The following is a 20,580-nucleotide window of genomic DNA, read 5'->3' as shown; positions in this document are numbered from 1 at the left end:
ATGTGAATCAAGATATGAATCAAGATATTTAAAGTACGCCCAGGGTATTTTTTTTTTTTTTTTTGCGGTACGCGGGCCTCTCACGGTTGTGGCCTCTCCCGTTGCGGAGCACAGGCTCTGGATGCGCAGGCTCAGCGGCCATGGCTCACGGGCCCAGCCGCTCCGCGGCATGTGGGATCTTCCCGGACCGAGGCACGAACCCGCGTCCCCTGCATTGGCAGGCGGACTCTCAAGCACTGCGCCACCAGGGAAGCCCACTCCCAGGGTATTTAATAGCTTTCCCTTTCCTGTTAAAAGGGAACTTAAGCACTAGCACATCCTTTACTGCCTTCTACAACTGAAGAAGTGCCACTCTCCACTTGTACTCTGGATTCCATCCCCTCTCATCTACTCAGGGTCATTCCTGCAGTTATTCCCCCTCTCTCCTGCATCACCAGTTTCTCTCTCATCAACATATAAAACTGTCTTAATATAATCCTTGTTTTAAAAAACCCTTGACCCCAGGTCCTCCCCCAGCTACTACCCAATTTTCTGCTCCCTTTCACAACAGAACTCCTTGAAAGTGCAGTATGTAATTGCAGGTGCCACTTTCTCACCTTTCAGCCACTCCTCAACCCCTGCAATTGGGCTTTTATCCCCATGACTCTAGGAAATTGCTCTTATCAAAATCCTCAAGGGCCTCTCTCTTGCCAGATTGAATAGATAATTCTCAGTCCTCCTCCTGTTCAACCTTTGGGCAGCATTTGAACCAGGTGACCACTCCCTTCTTGAAACACTCTTTTCTTGGATTCTGTAACACTACACTCATCTGCTTTTTTCTTAACTCATTGGTTATTAATTTTCAGTATTCTGTATGGCTTCCTTCCTCTGCTTAACTCCCCTGAATGCTGGCGTCACCTAAGAGTCTGCCTTTGGCCACCTTCTCTATCTGTGCACTTGTCCTCAGTGACCTCATCCAGGCCTCATCTGTATGCTGAGGACTCCTAAATCTTTGTCTCTAAACCTTGACTACTACTTTGAGTCCCAGGCTTGTATTTCCAGCTGCCTATTTGACGTTCCATTTGCGTAATAATAATAAGCATGTTGAGTGTTTATCGAGTGTTGTGGGTCAGGCAGTATTCTCAGTGCTTCTCATGTATCATCTCACCTAATCTTGCCCACCTGCTGAGGTAGCCACTGCTATTCCCAGACAAGGAAACAGATATGCATTGAAGCACTTGGATATTTAGTAGGTATCTTACACTTCCCATGTCCAGAAAGTCTTGATTTTCTCCTTTCTCCTTGTTTCAGAATGACTCTGCCCTTTACCCAATAGCTCAGGCCTAAAATTTGAGAGTTATCCTTGATTTCTCTCTATATTCACATTCCAAATAACCCATCAGCAAATTCTGTCTGTACTACCTCCAGAATACCTTAAATCCAACTTCCTCTTATTAATTCTCCTACCAAAACCCCACACTTGCCCATTATAATCTTTTGGTTGGACTATTCCCTTATCTCCCTGCTTGTGTTCTTACCTCAGTGAAGTTTGTTCTTCACAGAGCAACTGTAGATTCCATGTGTAAATCAGTCAGATCTTACCATTCCCTCACTTTAAACATGTTGGTATCTCTCCCGCATCTCCCTTCTCCCCACTGCTTGGATAAATCCAGATTTCTTACCCTGTCTGGCAGAGCCATACATGATCTGGCCTCTGGTCAGGTCTGCTTCTTCCAGCACCACCTCTTCTCATCTCACTCATTCTGCTGCACGGCCACACTGGCCTTTTGGTCTGTCATACATGCCATGCTCGTTGCTGTCTCTGGGCCTTTGCACTTACTATCTAGCTAGAATACTATGCCACCTAGATCTTTATATGTCTGTCTTTTTCTCATCATTTAGGTCTAAATCTGGGTTCAGCCACTTTTTTCTGCAAAGGGCCAGATGGTCTCTGTCGCAATGACTCCCCCCTGCTGTTGTGGTCCAGGAGCAGCCATAGACAATACAGAAATGATGACACATGGGGCTGTGTGCCAATAAAACTTTATTTATGCACACTGAAATTTGAATTTCTTATAACTTTCATGTGCATAAAATATTCTTCTTTGGATTTTTTTAACCATTTAAAAATGTTAAAAACCATTCTTAGTTCATGGACTGAACAAACCAGGTGGCAGTCCAGATTTGGCCTGTGGCCCACAGTTTGCCAAGGTCAGAAGCCTTTTCTGACCACCCTAGTGAAAACAGCCCTCACAGGTAACCCCCATCAATCCTTCACGCCCTCATTGCGTTCTTTATTTGTTACATGGTTATTTTCTCATGGGGCAGGAATTCTGTCAGTTCTTCACCTGTGTAGTCTAAAACAGTGCCTGGCAACACTCAGTAAATACTTGCTGGAGTGATTGAATGCCAGTCCCATTTGAATTTTGGCTGTAGGCTGCTATCTGTTCTCCAGTTATTCAGTCTCTTTCCTACTCTAATTTCATATGTATGTATCTAGAATAAACTTCAAACTTCAGAGTTATGCCTTGTCTACATTCAAGACCCAAAGGTAGCTCCTGCTGTGTATTGGATGAGCTTTGACCATACCATCCTAGAATTAACAAGGTTCTGATACTTTATTTGTCTTCGATCTTGGCCCTGCTGTGGCTACCCCTTTCCAACCAAATCAATTTTTATCAATTTTTGCATCTGATTTCCCACTTCTCCCCATTACCCCCTCCCATTTATTCTTTTTTTTAAAAAATATTGATCGATTGATTGATTGATTTGGCTGCACCGGGTCTTAGTTGTGGCACTGGGGATCTTTGTTGCAGCATGCGGGATCTCTGTGGGGATCTTTAGTTGTGGCATGCGGGATCTAATTCCCTGACCAGGGATCAAACCTGGGCCCCCTACACTGGGAGCGTGGAGTCTTAACCGCTGGACCACCAGGGAAGTTCCCCCCCCATTTATTCTTTTTTTTTTTAATTCTTTTTTTTTTTAAATAAATAAATTATTTATTTATTTTGGCTGCGTTGGGTCTTCGTTGCTGCACGCGGGTTTTCTCTAGTTGCGGTGAGCGGGGCTACTCTTTGTTGCAGTGTGGTGGCTTCTCTAGTTGCGGAGCATGGGCTCTAGGCACGCGGGCTTCAGTAGTTGTGGCATGTGGGCTCAGTAGTTTTGGCTCGCGGGCTCTAGAGCACAGGCTCAGTAGTTGTGGCGCATGGGCTTAGTTGCTCCGCGGCATGTGGGATCTTCCCAGACCAGGGCTCGAACCTGTGTCCCCTGCACTGGCAGGCGGATTCTTAACCACCGCGCCACCAGGGAAGCCCTCCCATTTATTCTTAATCAGCCATTGTCCATGATTTATTTCCTTTAGAGCTACGGTCTAAAAAACTTTTGTAGGTTGTGAGCTGCTTTTTTTCTTTGAGAATCTGAAGAAATCTGTGTCTCTCGTCTGGCAGATGCCCATATAAACAGAGTTTTGCCTGTGATTTCAGCAAACTCTCTAAGCTTAACTCCTGCCTATCAACTTGTCTGCAACTAAATGCACGCTTAGCCCCTTTTCTGATAGAGAGCTCCCTTCCGTTGCACTTTGCCTTCATTCTCTTTCAGTGCCAACCCCTCCTCCCCATCCCTTTCCCATTTATTAGCGATTTGCTCTTGAGAATTTTCAGTCTCTTCCTGGCTGCTGTGTTCTCTTTCAGCATGTAAACACATTCAACTCAAAAAGTAGTCCTGGGGCTTCCCTGGTGGCGCAGTGGTTGAGAGTCCGCCTGCCGATGCAGGGTACACGGGTTCGTGCCCCGGTCCGGGAGGATCCCACATGCCGCGGAGCGGCTGGGCCTGTGAGCCACGGCCGCTGAGCCTGCGCGTCCGGAGCCTGTGCTCCGCAATGGGAGAAGCCACAACAGTGAGAGGCCCGCGTACCGCAAAAAAAAAAAAAAAAAAAAAAAAAGTCCTGGACTTCCCTGGCTGTCCAGTGGTTAAGACTCCACACTGTGGGGAAACTAAGATCCCACATGCTGTGCAGGTGCGGCCAATAAACAAACAAACAAACAAATAAGTAATCCCCCCAGGCAAATCTTTTCTTACGTTGTGCCCATCGTGTCCTTTCCCATGTAATTGAGTTTTTCCAAAAAAGTGGTCAATACTGACTTCCATTTTTGTCACTTTTTAATCACACCTTGACCCACTGCGCTTTGGTTCCTCCTGCCTCTAACACTGCCTTGAAGTTGCCCTTGGTAAGGTCATAGGTGACCTCCCAATTTTGATATCCTCTGTACAAAATCCTTTTGTATCCCTCCCCAACTTGGCCATCTCTTGATGCGTATTCTTCCCTTGACTGTTCTGTACTTAGATACATGATCTGTCTCCTTGGCCATTCCATCTCTATCTCCCCCCTTAGCGTCTCTTTCCCCTGTACGTGAAGTGTGGGTATTCCCTGGGGATCTGCCGTGTATCCTCTTTTTCTCTGTATTCTCTCCCTGGGTGACTGTTTATATACACAGTTTCAGCATTCATAAATTCATTGAATCAGATGCGTTTTCTCCAGATCATTGTATCTTACAACTTGGACAGACATTTCAAATTCATGCGTCTAAACTGATTTCCCTCCTGCTCCTAGAAACCTCTCTTCTTTCTTTTTTCCCAGTCTTATAAATATATCACCATAAACCTAATCAACCTAAGCCCAACACCTGCAAGTCTTTACTGATTCTTTCCATCCCCTGAACCCTTTATATTGAAACCTTGTTCATTTTGCCTCCTAACTGTCTATGGAATCTGCCCTTTTCCTTAATCCCCATTGCCACTGCAGTCATTTTATAGCTGTTCTTACTGCCTCTGGTTTTAAAGGCAGTCTCTACTTCCCCACTGCTGTCATAGTGATCTTTTGAAAATATAAATCTAATCATGCTTCTCTCCTGCCCGAAAGTGTTACTGATGAGCTGTAGCCCTCAGGATGAGGCCCACACTTCCTTGAAGATAAACTTCAAACTCAGAAAGGCATTTAAGGCCTTTCATGATCTGCCTCTGCCTTTTTTCCTCCTCAATATCTTATGCTCCTTTCCCACATCAGCTAGGGCCTCAGCCCTACTGAACTGTCTGTAATTTCACTCCATGCCATGCTCTTTTGTATCTCTGTGCCTTTGTATGTGTTATTCTCTCTGCCTGAAATATCTCCCTTCAACCCTAATTTACCATCCTTTAGAAGTTTGAGTAAGCTTTCACCCTTTCTGCAGTGGCTTTCCTGACTCTTTCTCCTTGACTGGGTTAGTCACCTTTCTGCTGTGCTTCCATATTCATTTCTCTGGCATGTGTATTCCTCTGGCATAGCAGGAAACACACTGCATTCCATTAGTTTTTGTGTTTTTTTAAAATTAATTAATTAATTTATTTTTGGCTGTGTTGGGTCTTCGTTGCTGTGCCAGGGCTGCGAGCAGAGGCTCGCTGCGAGCAGAGGCTACTCTTGGTTGCAGTGTGTGGGCTTCTCATTGCCAGGCTTCTCTTGTTGCGGAGCACGGGTTCTAGGCGTGCTGGCTTCAGTAGTTGTGGCACGTGGGCTCAGTAGTTGTGGTGCACAGGCTTAGTTGCTCCGTAGCACATGGGATCTTCCTGGACCAGGGCTCAAATCCATGTCCCCTGCACTGGCAGGCGGATTCTTAACCACTGCCACCAGGGAAGACCCCTCCCTCCCTATGAATTCTTAAAAGAAGAATCTTATTGTCTAATTCTTTTGAGTGCACCAGTATTTTATGCTACTGTGCTATTACCACGTAATGTTTTTTAAACAGTGTACTGCATTTCCTTTATTTTCATTTTACAAACATTTATTACTCTAAATTTGTGCCAGATACTAAAATACAACAATGAATAAGTAAACTTTCCCTGTCTTTAAAGAGTGAGTGCTCTAGAGAAGGAGACAAACTTGTAAACACATTCTTTATCCATTATGCTAATTAAGTACTGGTGATTATGTATGTCTTTAAAATGCAGCGCTAAGACCTTGGTATTTTATTTTTTAAATTTATTTATCTTTTTGGCCACACTGCCCAGCTTGTGGGATCTTAGTTCCCCAACCAGAGATCGAATGCAGGCCCTTAGCAGTGAAAGCACAGAGTCCTAACCACTGAACCACCAGGGAATTCCCAAGCCCTTGTTATTTTAGAGCTTGTAGCGATAGACACTCAGAGAAATGTGCCAGCAGCAGTGTAGCTAACTGGAATAAATTCCCAAAGGAGAAGTGTTACTCTTCTTTAACTAGAGCTACTGAGATGCACAATATGCCTCCTTGACGTTTCTTCGTCTTCTTTAGTTGTTCTTAGTAATTTTCTTAGTTCTGTGGCCTCCTCATATGATGGAACCATATATGATGATACCAAAAATTATAAGCCTTCAACACAAAGAATTTCAAACAATTACGTATCGGGTGCTTTTGATACTGTCTATGGTTTTTGATGTTATTTTCAGTTGATTCATCAATAAACCTCTGTAGGTGAAGAAATTTGATTTTTTTTTTTAACTCTAAAGACTAACCATTTTGGAGACAGAAGAATGCTAAGGTACTTACCATCTAATTCAGTGCTCTGAAGTGCTGAGTCTCTTGCTAGAAAAGAAAGAAGGTTATGAGAGGTTATCCTAGGCCTTATTCATCAAAGGCCAGGTGTGGCCAAGCTTGTTTAATAGAAGAGTTTTCAAAATAGCTTTGGAACCTCCACATTAGATTGGGAGGTGAAGAACTCCAGGTGAATGGTTTCTGCTCTGACTAAATTGGGAAGAACTTACGGGAGGAGCTAAAATCTATTTTAGTTGGGGGTAGGAAGGAAAAGGCATTGACTTTCTCAGTTGCAAGTTTATCAGATCACTGGTATTACTAGGAACTGTGTCGCATCTAATCACTGCAGATGATTTAGGTCTCGATTACTTAAACTCTCTCAGATTTCTAATGCTGGAGTGGTGCCTAGTACAATACTGAGGCATGGAGATAGACATTGCCATCCTTTGGAAGAATTTTGAGATTTGTTGACTATTTCTCCATGAACCTAATACAAATACAAGTGGAAGAATGAACTATTCCAAGATTTAAGCCAGTTTTTTATTCCAGAATATGAATTACGTAGTAATTTATCCTTCACCGACTTTTTAAGGGATTTTGGCTTTCTAAAGGAAGGCTGAGATTGTGCACCTGCCTGTCTGCTTTAGCTACTTCTTGGGAGCAGGATCATGTCTTACTACTTACCTTTGCATTGGGAACAGATAGCATATAAATGGTTTTTGAACGAATGGACAAGTAAAAGAAATAGTGTTTTGTTTGCAGAGTTGTCCTAGCAGTACATAATTCCTTGAAATACAGAACTTCATGTATTTTTCTAAAATACCTTCCTCATTACATTTTATCTGTAAACATCATTGTCTGTAATACTTTGGGTTCACTTAGATTCACTTGTGGAAAACATATTCCTGTTGCTTCATCACAAATATAATAGCCACTAAAGGATTAAAATTCTGCCATTAAAATAAAAATCAAATGTTAAGATATTTATGGGTAACGTAGAATTTGCTAGTAAACGTATGTTTGGAAGTTCTCAAATAACCCCTAGAGGTAGGGGTAGGGATAATAAAGAAATTCCACACATGTATTATTTTAGAATTAGCTTTCACTTGGGAAACAACATTAGCTTCATTGCATTCCTAATCTCCGGAAGCTAAATATGGTCCAACAGTATTTTATGGTGCTCAACTCGGCAAGGATATTTTTCTTTCTTTGGAGGTAAGAAAAGGGTAAAATCTTGACGATCTAGTGACATCATTATCCAGAAGGAATAGGTTTGTTGCCTCTTGCCTATAGTTTGTCTTGGAGTGCTGTGCTCATCAGAGGAAGCCAGAGTGAAAGGAAAAGTATGGATGGCTGTTTGGGCCCAGTTTCCAGGAATACTTCATCCTGTGTAGCGTGGGGTCTTCTGTTTCCTCTCTTCACGAGTGTCCAGGCTTATGATGCCATAGTGCCAAACATGGATTTAATTGCAGCTTCTCTTGTTACCTTTTTTTGTAGACATTTTGACTTAGTCTTTTGATTTCTAGGCAAGCCTAAATCCCTGGGAAGCTAAGCACTGTTACCTTGTTTACTGCATCTTCCAGGAACCCCGTGTGTTTAAAGGGGGTGATGAGAGCGACAGGAGAGGCAAAAAGGACTTCATTTGTAGCGCCTTCTTGCAGCATTTTTTCCCCCAGTGCTTTCTCAGCTTGGTTTTCCTTAGATTTTGGGGGACTTTTACGTGGAATTGGAAGTTCAGAGTTAGCTGGCCAGAACTCTTTAACATAACAATGATGGCTTTTGTTTTTGGCTAAACTGTCTGGATTGTTTAAACAATGGGTGCTTATTTTTTTAAGCATGCTTCAAGAAGTCAGTCTATATTTGAAGTGAAAAGAAAGCTCTTGGGTGGAAGTCAAGTCATTCTTTTCTTATTCCAACTACAAGACCACGAAGAAAGAGTTAATGCCTTCTGTCATTTTGGAAAGTACTTGGAAACTTTAAACATTGGCAGAGTTAGTTAAATTACTGCTTGACAGCTCAGTAGTACTCTTTTGGAGCACACTGAATTAGGGTTGTACAGCTACATATTGTGAAAGTTAGAAATATAGAAAAGTGACTCACTAAGGTTGCTGATAATAAACATAGCAATGTGGATCTCTTATGTTTCTTTTAAAGATTAAACATTTTTCATTACTTCAGCTGTTGGTTACTTTACCTGTTGGCTATTGTATGTATAGTTGCTAGAACTCTCTCATTGCAACACTTGGAGCATAGAACTTATGCATTTAGCAATGTAGTCCCCTGGCAAGCGTTAGGAAATCCTCAGATGTCTTTGTGAAATGCATAGATTAGCAGTTGTTCCATAAGGATAATGCAGGGAAAGAATGAATTAAATCAGAAACTTTAAGGATTTGAAAATGGGTGTCATGTTACTTTAATAGTAGCTGAAAGAATAGGGTATTTTGTACTGTAGGTGACTTATTGGATTCCTTTACATATTTATTTATAGTTTTAGATTGTAGCCATTATGGTAGGAAGTTATTTGCAAATAACTGTATGATCTTGGGCAAGTCATTTGGCCCTTCAGAACTTCAGCTTCTAAAACCACATCAATAATAAGAACTACAATATGGATACCACATTATAGTTTTATGAATGATTTTACATAAATTACATAACTTACATAAATTATTTCATTTATTCCTTAAAACGCTCCAATAAATAAAAGAATTGAGACCTCAGACAAGCCCTTCCCTCTCTTCAGTGGTGGCACGTGCCGACAAACGAGAGGATGAAGTGGCCCCCTCTACAATTGGGGGGCTTTAACTGTTGGAACTTAGTTTGGGGATTATCAGTATAAATTGGAGGTACAAGAAAATCTGTCTATAATTCCTTATTTTGTTCTTATTTTATGTGGATTTTGTTTCTGGCATCTGAAATTCTTACCTCTTTGTAGAAAACTCTTAGCTTCTGAATCGGTGAATTTCTATTAATCAGGTTGTTTAAATAGACCATATTTCTTGACAATTTGTTCAAAATCGTTTAAATCCTTAGTATTTTCTCAAAAGGCAGGTTAAAAGTTAGAGGTAAAGAGAAGTTTTTGCCTTTTCTCAGTATGACTGAAAATAAGATGGTTCCTTCAGTTATTCTTGGATGCATTCTTGAATTGGTGTAGTCAATTCATCATCCCTTTCACAAATGCTGCTGCCCACCATTAAGTCTCTTATCACAGGGCATTTAAAAATGATGCCATAAAATGCATGTTGAGAATCTCTGGATCTCAAATGTATAGAAATCACATCTAAATGTCAATTCCTGAGTTAAGGAACTGACGATAATGGCAATTTCAGTCTCTATTAATATTTAGTAGACAAGAGATTATGATATTGTAGATTATTCCTTATGTGTCTGTAGACTTAACTACCTGTTGAAAAGGTATTTGTTTTATTGGGGCTGTATATTTCTGCCATTGTACTGATTTGCTTACTTGAATTAAAGTCATTCTTTAATTGTTTTGGGCTGTATCTATAGTTTGAAATTTAGGACTGTCCCCTATGTACTGTGCACCAAAGGTGACTTATCAATGCATTGTTCAATTACTACACAGCTCCTATTGTCTGTAATGAAGCCATATGGCTGGGTCCATTTATTTCAGTATTAAGTTATTTTATAATAATATCCATATGAATGATGATGAGTAATACATAGAGGCTAAATTTTCCAAATTCATTTGTGTCTCCTCTGGGCATTTCTCTGGGATATGTTCAGATTCATGTTTTTTTTTGTTGTTTTTTTCCTGATTTTAAAATAATTTTCCTTTGTTATAGGATGAGCAGTTCTTAGGTTTTGGCTCAGATGAAGAAGTCAGAGTACGAAGTCCCACAAGGTCTCCTTCAGGTATGGCCAGTTAAATGCATGGCATCTCTACGTTTTGTTTGTTAAGAGACTGGTGACTTCTCCTTGCCTTCTTTGCATGTAAAGGGTGGTCTTAAATACTGGGGTTTTTTGGGTGCCTCCTTCCCTTTCCCTCACACTAAGTAGGAAATGGCTTATGAGCTAGACCTCTTTAAGGGACCTCTCTCTGTCAGGCCGCTTTTGGTTTATCCTTGATAATGCTTCTCTATGGGAACCACCAGAGGCATGGGGGCTGGATTTCCATGGAATGCTTGCAAAACCTGGTAGGCAAATTGAAGGTTACCTACTGAGAGCAGCATCCTCACATTTACACATTTTGAACTGTGTGGCAGTAAATATGACTTTGGAAATAATTTGGCCATTGTTTTTTACAGATGAAATTTGGTCTACTATTGTCAAAGAACTAAAAACAAAATGTTGGCACTGTATGAAACTATTTTATCTGATCCTTGAAAAACTGTTAAAATAAAGAAAATAAAAACGACATGGGTATTTCCATTTATTAGCAATATTTGTCATTGTTCTCAATAAGAATATATCTAGAATGTCTTGAAATTCTAGACTTAACAGCAGTTTCCTGCAAGATGATCCTCAGTGGAAATAACATTTAATGGCTTGCAGAATTGTTCTGTATAGGAGAGGGCTATAGATCTTTTGATGAAAAAAACATTCCCCATCTGCGCTGCCATTCTGACTTCTTGTATGGTTGTCTTTGATTTTATGTGCATAGACAGTCTAGTTAAATATGATGTTGTTAGCTGTGCTTTTGGTCCTTGACATAGTTTGTGATGTTTGTTAGCATTTGCATTTCATTTGAGTCATCACATATTATATAGTAATCTAACTCAAACACATAAGTTGACAATTTTTCCTTTCCCAAGTGGTGGTGGTATTGCCATTCTAGTTGAGAGGACTTAGCCAGTAGTATTCCAGTATCTGTGCCATTTAGACAGTAGCAATATTCTCTTTAAGATGTGATGAAATCTTAAAACTTCGTATCAGGTGATGTTAGAGATTGTCTGGTCTAACCCTTCATTTATAGATAATAAAATGAGGCCCAGAAAAGACATGATGAGCAGTTTACTTCTGACTGATTTGTGAGTTCTTTGAATGTGTTGTGGATTATGGAAGTTAGCAGAGCAGGACTCTTCTCTATTCTGCTTTCTCTCCCTGTCCACCAAGAGCTTTTTTTAAAAGATGGATAGAAGAGGTTTTCAGAATTAATAAAGACCTATGAGTAGCCAGCTTCAAGTCTACCAAGACTGTAAGGAATCTTGTGATGTACTTCTGGGTAGGAGTTTATTTTGTTAATTCACAACCCTTTCTTGATGGTTTCCTCAAGTTTGTTTCTTGGCTGTCAGTGTACCTTAAATGTTGTTTTTTGTTTGTTTTTTTAAACCATCTGTGTATACTTTATTAAGAAATGAAACTGTTTCTCTGCTGTCTTCTAGTACATTACTTTCGTTGTAATTAGTATATATTGAGAACAGATTTGTGAATCTTAATCTATTAAGAGAGGTTTCAAGTTAATTGGTGAGGAAAGCATTTATATTTAGAAAGCTCAACAATAAGACCTTTGTTGATTTCTGTTCTGTTAGAAAGCTGGTTCCATAGTCTAAAATGTTCATCATAATGGCATAAATCTCTTCTGGTGCCTCTTAGGGGAGGTTTTAATCTCAGAAGAATGTTGAGTCATATAAAGCACTGAAAAGTCACGAGAGAAGAGATGATATGATAGAGGAGGCAACTCATAATACATTTAGAAAGTACAGACTATGTGTGGTGATCAAGCTGTGGTGTATATAAATCAAATCACTGTGTTGTACACCTGGAACTAATATGTATTGTATGTCAATTATACTTCAATAACAAAGAATACATCTTTAAAAAGAAAAGAAAGTACAGACTATACAAAGAATTTTAGGGAGTTCCCAGGTGGTCTAGTGGTTAGGATTCCAGGCTTTCACTGCTTTCAGTGCTGGGGCCTGGGTTCAATCCCCGGTCAGGGAACTGAGATCCCACAAGCTGTGCAGCATGGCCAAAAAAGAAAAACAAAAACAAAAAAAGAGAATTTTAGAAAACAGTGGTTTTTCTGAAGTCTCTTGATAAGCAGCAAATTGAGCTGATTTATAAGTTGGCAAATTCCTTTTATTTAGAATAGAAGAAATCTGATTTAAATTGTCAGTTTGCTCTTGACATCAATTATGGTTAAATCTTTTTTGTAATTTGAGACTAACTAGTTCAAGAACCTGTAGGTAGGGGAATAGATAAATGGACATCTCATGTCATTTCACTGATTAGTTCACCTACCACTGAGTTCAGTGATCTTATTCTGATGTCTCATAAATGAATGTTTTTCTTTTCAGTGAAACTTTTTTTTTTTTTTTCGGTACGTGGGCCTCTCACTGTTGCGGCCCCTCCCGTTGCGGAGCACAGGCTCCGGACGCGCAGGCTCAGCGGCCATGGCTCACGGGCCCAGCCGCTCCACGGCATGTGGGATCTTCCCGGACCGGGGCACGAACCCGCGTCCCCTGCATCGGCAGGCGGACTCTCAACCACTGCGCCACCAGGGAAGCCCCAGTGAAACTTTTTAAACTTACTTTGGCAAAGCAGATTGAAAATATAGGAAGCTGAGCTGCCTATAGGAGTTGGTATATTATTGTAGCCTATAGGAGTTGGTATGTTGTTGACTGAAGAGCACCTTGTTCAGATTTATTAAAGCCAAAATTCTGAGTTTAAAAAATGGGATGACTTACTATAAATGTGTTCTCAGATATTAACTCTTGGTGGCTACGATATGGAAAAGCTCATACAGATTTTTTTAAAACACACCTTTTTTTAATTCAGGAAAAACCTTCTTGTTCACCCAAAGTTGTAGGAAAATTAGTTTTATATATTAATTGCTCAGTTGAAAACCTCTTATTATCTTAGTTTTTCTATCAAAAAGGTAGTTAAGTGTTCTTTTAGGTAGGATGTTATTTACTTGATTTCTTTGAGGCAGGTTTTTGGTGAAAAGAAACTAAGCACAATTAAGATGTTTTATTGACTGATTAGACCCAGGTAGAGTTCAGTACAGAATGGCTTGTGCTAAATTATATTCAGCTTAGTTAAGACCTAAACTACAAAGCTAAATATATGCTCTTCATTGTTTAATTTCTATACACAGTTAAAACTAGTCCTCGAAAACCTCGCGGGAGACCTAGAAGTGGCTCTGACCGAAATTCAGCTCTCCTCTCAGACCCATCTGTGTTCTCCCCTCTAAATAAATCAGAGACCAAATCTGGAGATAAGATCAAGAAGAAAGATTCTAAAAGTATAGAAAAGAAGAGAGGAAGACCTCCCACCTTCCCTGGAGTAAAACTCAAAATAACGCATGGAAAGGACATTTCAGAGTTACCAAAGGGAAACAAAGAAGATAGCCTGAAGAAAATGAAACGAACACCTTCTGCTACATTTCAGCAAGCCACAAAGATTAAAAAATTAAGAGCAGGTAAACTCTCTCCTCTCAAGTCAAAGTTTAAGACAGGGAAGCTTCAAATAGGAAGGAAGGGGGTACAGATTGTACGCCGGCGAGGAAGGCCTCCATCAACAGAAAGGATAAAGACCCCTTCAGGTCTCCTCATTAACTCTGAACTGGAAAAGCCCCAGAAGGTCCGGAAAGACAAGGAAGGAACACCTCCACTCACAAAAGAAGATAAGACAGTAGTCAGACAAAGCCCTCGAAGGATTAAGCCGGTTAGGATTATTCCTTCTTCTAAAAGGACAGATGCAACAATTGCTAAGCAGCTCTTGCAGAGGGCAAAAAAGGGGGCTCAAAAGAAAATTGAGAAAGAAGCAGCTCAGCTGCAAGGAAGAAAGGTGAAGACACAGGTCAAAAACATCCGACAGTTCATTATGCCTGTTGTCAGTGCCATCTCCTCGAGGATCATTAAAACTCCTCGGCGGTTCATAGAGGATGAGGATTATGACCCTCCAATTAAAATTGCCCGACTAGAGTCTACACCAAATAGTAGATTCAGTGCCACGTCCTGTGGATCTTCCGAAAAATCAAGTGCAGCTTCTCAGCACTCCTCTCAGATGTCTTCAGACTCCTCCCGGTCCAGTAGCCCCAGTGTTGATACCTCCACAGATTCTCAGGCCTCTGAGGAGATTCAGGTACTTCCTGAAGAGCGGAGCGATACCCCCGAAGTTCACACTCCACTGCCTATTTCCCAGTCCCCAGAAAACGATAGTAATGACAGGAGAAGCAGAAGGTATTCAGTGTCAGAGAGAAGTTTTGGATCTAGAACGACGAAAAAGTTGTCCACCCTACAAAGTGCCCCCCAGCAGCAGACCTCTTCCTCGCCACCTCCACCCCTGCTTACTCCACCGCCCCCGCTGCAGCCAGCCTCCAGTATCTCTGACCACACACCTTGGCTCATGCCTCCAACCATCCCTTTAGCATCACCATTTTTGCCTACTTCTGCCGCTCCCATGCAAGGGAAGCGAAAATCTATTTTGCGAGAACCGACATTTAGGTGGACTTCTTTAAAGCACTCTAGGTCAGAGCCACAGTACTTTTCCTCAGCAAAGTATGCCAAAGAAGGTCTTATTCGCAAACCAATATTTGATAATTTCCGCCCCCCTCCACTGACTCCTGAGGATGTCGGCTTCGCGTCCGGGTTTTCTACATCTGGTACTGCTGCTTCAGCCCGATTGTTTTCGCCACTCCATTCTGGAACAAGGTTTGATATGCACAAAAGGAGCCCTCTTCTGAGAGCTCCACGATTTACTCCAAGTGAGGCTCACTCTAGGATATTTGAGTCTGTAACCTTGCCTAGTAATCGAACTTCTGCTGGAACATCTTCTTCAGGAGTATCTAACAGGAAAAGGAAAAGAAAAGTGTTTAGCCCTATTCGATCGGAACCAAGATCTCCTTCTCACTCCATGAGGACAAGAAGTGGAAGGCTTAGCACTTCTGAGCTGTCACCTCTCACCCCACCGTCTTCTGTCTCTTCCTCGTTAAGCATTTCTGTTAGTCCTCTTGCCACTAGTGCCTTAAACCCAACTTTTACTTTTCCTTCTCACTCCCTGACTCAGTCTGGGGAATCTGCAGAGAAAAACCAGAGACCAAGGAAGCAGACTAGTGCTCCGGCAGAGCCATTTTCGTCCAGTAGTCCCACTCCTCTCTTCCCTTGGTTTACCCCAGGCTCTCAGACTGAGAGAGGGAGAAATAAAGACAAAGCCCCTGAGGAGCTGTCCAAAGAGCGAGATGCTGACAAGAGCGTGGAGAAGGACAAGAGTAGAGAGAGAGACCGGGAGAGAGAGAAAGAGAATAAGCGGGAGTCCAGGAAAGAGAAAAGGAAAAAGGGATCAGAAATTCAGAGTAGCTCTGCTTTGTATCCTGTGGGTAGGGTTTCCAAAGAGAAGGTTGTTGGTGAAGATGTGGCCACTTCATCTTCTGCCAAAAAAGCAACCGGGCGGAAGAAGTCTTCATCACTTGATTCTGGGACTGATATTGCTTCTGTGACTCTTGGGGATACAACAGCTGTCAAAACCAAAATACTTATAAAGAAAGGGAGAGGAAATCTGGAAAAAACCAACTTGGACCTCGGCCCAACTGCCCCATCCCTGGAGAAGGAGAAAACCCTCTGCCTTTCCACTCCTTCATCTAGCACTGTTAAACATTCCACTTCCTCCATAGGCTCCATGTTGGCTCAGGCAGACAAGCTTCCAATGACTGACAAGAGGGTTGCCAGCCTCCTAAAAAAGGCCAAAGCCCAGCTCTGCAAGATTGAGAAGAGTAAGAGTCTTAAACAAACTGACCAGCCCAAAGCACAGGTACTCTTTTCCATCTTGCCCATTAAAATCAACAGTTTCTCGAGCCCCGTCTAGGAGCAAGTTTTAGGCTGAGTGTTTCAGTTAGATCCAGGTATGGGAATCAGGAAAAGATGGTGGCATTCGCAGTGGTCCTTTACGGACGGGTAGGATTTTGATAGGTAGAAAATGATAGGGGAGAAATTTTTAAGGAGAGGAAACAGTGTAGGGTAGAGATAGAAAAGTATAAAGCATACTTGAGGAACGGGGATAGCTGGACTGGTATGTGTAGGAAAGCGGTGAACCAAGACTGAAAGGTACGTGGGGCCACATTACCCTGAACGCTGAGCTGTTTTGTACTTAATGGGTTTGGTGTAATGGAATCTGTGACTTAATTTTGAAGATGCATTTTTGCAGTCAGATTGTTTTACTGTTGTTTCCTATAGGAAACAGGGACGGGGGGAATCTCTTCCTCTGAGCTGTGAGTGATCAGACCAATAGAAAATAGGTATCTGCAGAATACATATGAGAAGCACTTAGCCTCAAGTTGTGATACAGAAAAGCTGTACAATTCAGTTAGTTAAGATGATGACAAACAGATTTTTGTAAAGAAGAGCTTTTTTTTTTCTTTTTTTTAATTAACAAAGCGAGCTAGGCACTGGTCTTTTCTGAGAAAACCTGCCAATCTTTAGATTGTTTTTAAACATCGTCATGTAGTAGATGCGTGTTTATACCAACATGTCAAGTTAGGTTAAGATGACCACAAACTTAGGTTTTAATGTTATTCAGCGTAGGGCCACATTTACATTTAGTAATTCTGCCAGTTGAGAGGTCTAGCAGGAATATGATGAGACTTATTTCCGACACCATTTTGGATGTTTTTGGTTAACCTCCTAGTGGTAGGAGCCGTGGCTCTTCAAAGTGTGAGACATTTCTGTTTGGAGCCGTGGCCTTTTATACTTCCATGTATAGGTTATTTCCCCCTACTTCTCTGTTGATCAGGGAAATATAAGAAATAGTCTGTGGCTCGATAAGCCCAGTTTACACGAGAATGAGCTTCTTGATAATGCAGACTGGCAGCTTGATTTTTTTTTTGAGGAAAATTTTAAAGAAGTAGTATAATTGGGAATAGAAGCTTAGCTGATTTCTGTTTTTTGATTAGAATCCTTTTCTGCCAATTTTAGAAGTAGGTGATTTCTATATATTGATATGGCCTATCAGCTGGGAATAACTAGAGTTGTATGTGTTGAATCTATAAGTTAATCAACTATACCTTGGCTTCATTCAATTATATTTTCAACGCATATGGTTGTTATTGTTTGTTTTTGGCTTGCCTCCTCCTCAGGGTCAAGAAAGTGACTCATCGGAGACCTCTGTGCGAGGACCCCGGATTAAACACGTCTGCAGAAGAGCTGCTGTTGCCCTTGGCCGAAAACGAGCTGTGTTTCCTGATGACATGCCCACCCTGAGTGCCTTACCTTGGGAAGAACGAGAAAAGATTTTGTCTTCCATGGGAAATGATGGTAGGTCGGGGATGTCAACCTTGAGGTCTGAGCAGACACTGGGTTTGTTTGCTGATCATCCTGGGAGTGCCCAGTAGGCTCTTCATAGCATTATATGTTAGGCTGGGTCCTCCAAAAACCAGATGGCGGAGGGCGGGGGGATTAAATGTGTAAGGGTGTTATTAGAGGAAATGCCTGAGAGAGAAAATGGGGAGGGAGTCAGGAAGGGCTGGGAGAGCTGTCAGACTGCTCTGTAAGTCTGACCCTAGTGAAGGAGAGTGGGAAGGAAGGCTGGGCAGAATCTTCCTGGATGCCGTGCAGTGTGAGAAAGCTCGGCAAGGCTGTCAGGGAGCCCTTGAGCAAACATTGACTGTCAGAGGAGTCTCGTGTCTCCCTGGAACAGGCCTACCCTAGTATCCCTGCCATGCTTGTCACTGCCTGAGAGCAACCTCTGTGGTAATTGTGGCCTCTGTACCCCTGGATTTCAGAGCACAGCAGCTGGGGGCCCTGTGGTTTCAGGTCTGTGAGGCACGTTCTCATGGGTGACTGCTCAGATGAAATTTAGAGGTTTAGAGAGTCTTCAGAAGCATTCAATTCATATTCTTTTTTTTTTTTTAATGCTTTCTTTACTTTCTTTTTTGTAATCATATTTTCTTTTTTTAAAAACATTAATTAATTATTTTTTGTATTTTGGCCACGCTGCGTGGCTTTCAGGATGTTCCCCAACCAGGGATCGAACCCGGGCCCCTGCAGTGAAAGTGCCAAATCCTAACAACTAGGTCACCAGGGAACTCCCTCAATTCATGTTCTTGACTTTCGGTTACACTGTATTTTGTTTTCATTGTTTGGATTTCTGCTTTCATCAAACTGCAAGTTATAGGCATTTTTAAACATTTAATTATTTAAAACAGGCTCTCTGTTCTGCATATGAATATTTTTATTGTAATGAATTTGATTTTTGGAGTTTCAATTAAAACAACGTTTGAATGTATATACTAACATCAGTAGATTTTGAGAATCTCCCCTCTGCTCCCAGGAAGGAGCCAGATACTCTGTCAGAGCTAATGCCACATTTCTTTAACAGACAAGTCATCGATTGCTGGCTCAGAAGACGCCGAACCTCTTGCTCCGCCCATCAAACCAATTAAACCCGTCACCAGAAACAAGGCGCCGCAGGAACCTCCAGTAAAGAAGGGACGGCGGTCAAGGCGGTGTGGACAGTGTCCCGGCTGCCAGGTGCCTGAGGACTGTGGTGTGTGCACTAACTGCTTGGACAAGCCCAAGTTTGGTGGCCGCAACATAAAGAAGCAGTGCTGCAAGTGAGTGCGCGTCTCTCTGGGGGGCTGGTCTCAGCCACTGTCCCGCTTGTCACAGAGAAAATGCGCCCGAATGCCCAGTGTGGTTGTACCAAGTCACCTCAAGTTGCAAGATGAGTTGTACGCTTGGATTTTGGGCTGTGCTGGGTTTGGGCTGTGCTTAAATCAGAAATCCTCAGGTGCAGCGCTGTGAATGTTCTGTATCTGCTCAGGTCGGTGTGGTAGCCGTTAGCCACATGGCTGTTTAGCACCTGAAACATGGTTGGTGTGACTGAGGAACTCCCTGTAATTTTGAATTCACATAGCCACGTGTGTCTAGAGCTGCCATATCAGTGCAACTCTGGAGGGTTTCTACTTAATCACCAATGAGTTTAGGCCTGCTATTTATCAGGTCAACTGAAATTACCTTTATCTTTATGGCATTCAGGAAATATTGGTGATATAAGTCTCTCCACTCGCTAACTCTCAGCATATTTTCATGCCTATGAAAGTCTTCCCCCACCCCACACGCTACTTGCGGAATCTTAGTTCCCCAACCAGGAATCGAACCCGGGCCACGGCAGTGAAAGCGCCGAGTCCTAACCACTAGACCGCCAGGGAATTCCCTGGAAGTTTTGATTACTCTACCTTTTTTCCCTTTTTCTAGTCAGTTTGTGGATGCACTTTCTACTCTCTGGGATAATTTGTTTAAAGTGGATCAAGAGAATTGCATAAATAAATTTTGGTGGTTGAGTATCTCATCAAGTGCCTGGCACCAGGAATGGATATTATCCGTAGATGTTTGCTGAATGAACGAATAACATGAAAGTGACTTATATAAAACATAATTGGGAGAAATGCTGCATTACTTACTTAAGGGGAGACAGTTTCTAGGAGACAGAGAAGTTCTGTGCTTTGGTTTAGTCTGGCCTTAAGCAAGAATCTTGTCTCAGTCCCATTAGTGGAAAGAAGTGAGACAATTCACAGAACAGCAAAAAAATGTACATGATAGCAAGATAAAATGGCACTAAATTTAGGGGTTGCAGTGGATTCAGTTCAATATTAAACTTCAAATTAAGTTTTGAGTTTCAATAAACTGAGGATAGAAATATCTCTCAAAGCCCTGAGATAGACCTGTAGCATTGTAGTGGCAGACAAAGGACTCGGGTAATTTTAGTCCATTTTGTATTCAGATTACTATATGAATAATAATCTCATAAGGGAGCAGAACTGATTTGACTGCGAGAAGTAACGACTGATCGTTTTGTGTGTGGCGCTAGTCAGTACTGGGTTGCAAGACATTTGAGTCCCATTTCAAAAATAATTTGATATTTGCTCCTTTTAGATCCTCAAGGTAGGTGAAATTGCTGATCAAAGGATTTAAAGGCTTGAATTTAAATAATGAGCAGTCCTTTTTTCAACTCTCAAAATGAACCTGAGTAAAGGTTCATGGATTCTTTTTTTATTTTTTTAAATTAATTAATTAATTTATTTTTGGCTGCGTTGGGTCTTTGTTGCTGCGCGCAGGCATTCTCTAGTTGTGGTGAGTGGGGGCTACTCTGTCACGGTGCAGGGG

The 20,580-nt window shown here is 41.7% G+C and overlaps 1 protein-coding gene across 12 annotated transcripts in view; it reads left to right on the top strand.

Annotated features, from left to right (window-relative positions):
• KMT2A (lysine methyltransferase 2A) overlaps positions 1 to 20,580 on the top strand; it is a 76,174-nt gene that overhangs the window by 15,620 nt on the left and 39,974 nt on the right. For 7 of the 12 annotated variants that reach the window (XM_027082155.1, XM_027082154.1, XM_027082150.1 and 4 more), the window contains 4 exons: positions 10,324 to 10,393; positions 13,578 to 16,231; positions 17,553 to 17,730; positions 18,794 to 19,028. In XM_027082155.1, coding sequence (XP_026937956.1) covers positions 10,324 to 10,393; positions 13,578 to 16,231; positions 17,553 to 17,730; positions 18,794 to 19,028 — 3,137 coding nt within the window. The remainder of the gene's footprint in view (positions 1 to 10,323; positions 10,394 to 13,577; positions 16,232 to 17,552; positions 17,731 to 18,793; positions 19,029 to 20,580) is intronic. The other 5 variants (XM_027082158.1, XM_027082157.1, XM_027082159.1 and 2 more) reach the window with 3 other exon arrangements.

Source organism: Aethalodelphis obliquidens, unplaced genomic scaffold, assembly GCF_003676395.1.
Source record: "Aethalodelphis obliquidens isolate GAN/ISIS:26980383/991018 unplaced genomic scaffold, ASM367639v1 scaffold46, whole genome shotgun sequence".
Classification (NCBI taxonomy): Eukaryota; Metazoa; Chordata; class Mammalia; order Artiodactyla; family Delphinidae; genus Aethalodelphis; species Aethalodelphis obliquidens.
Note: the sequence above shows the minus strand (reverse complement) of the source record. Positions and strands in the feature narration are given on the sequence as shown.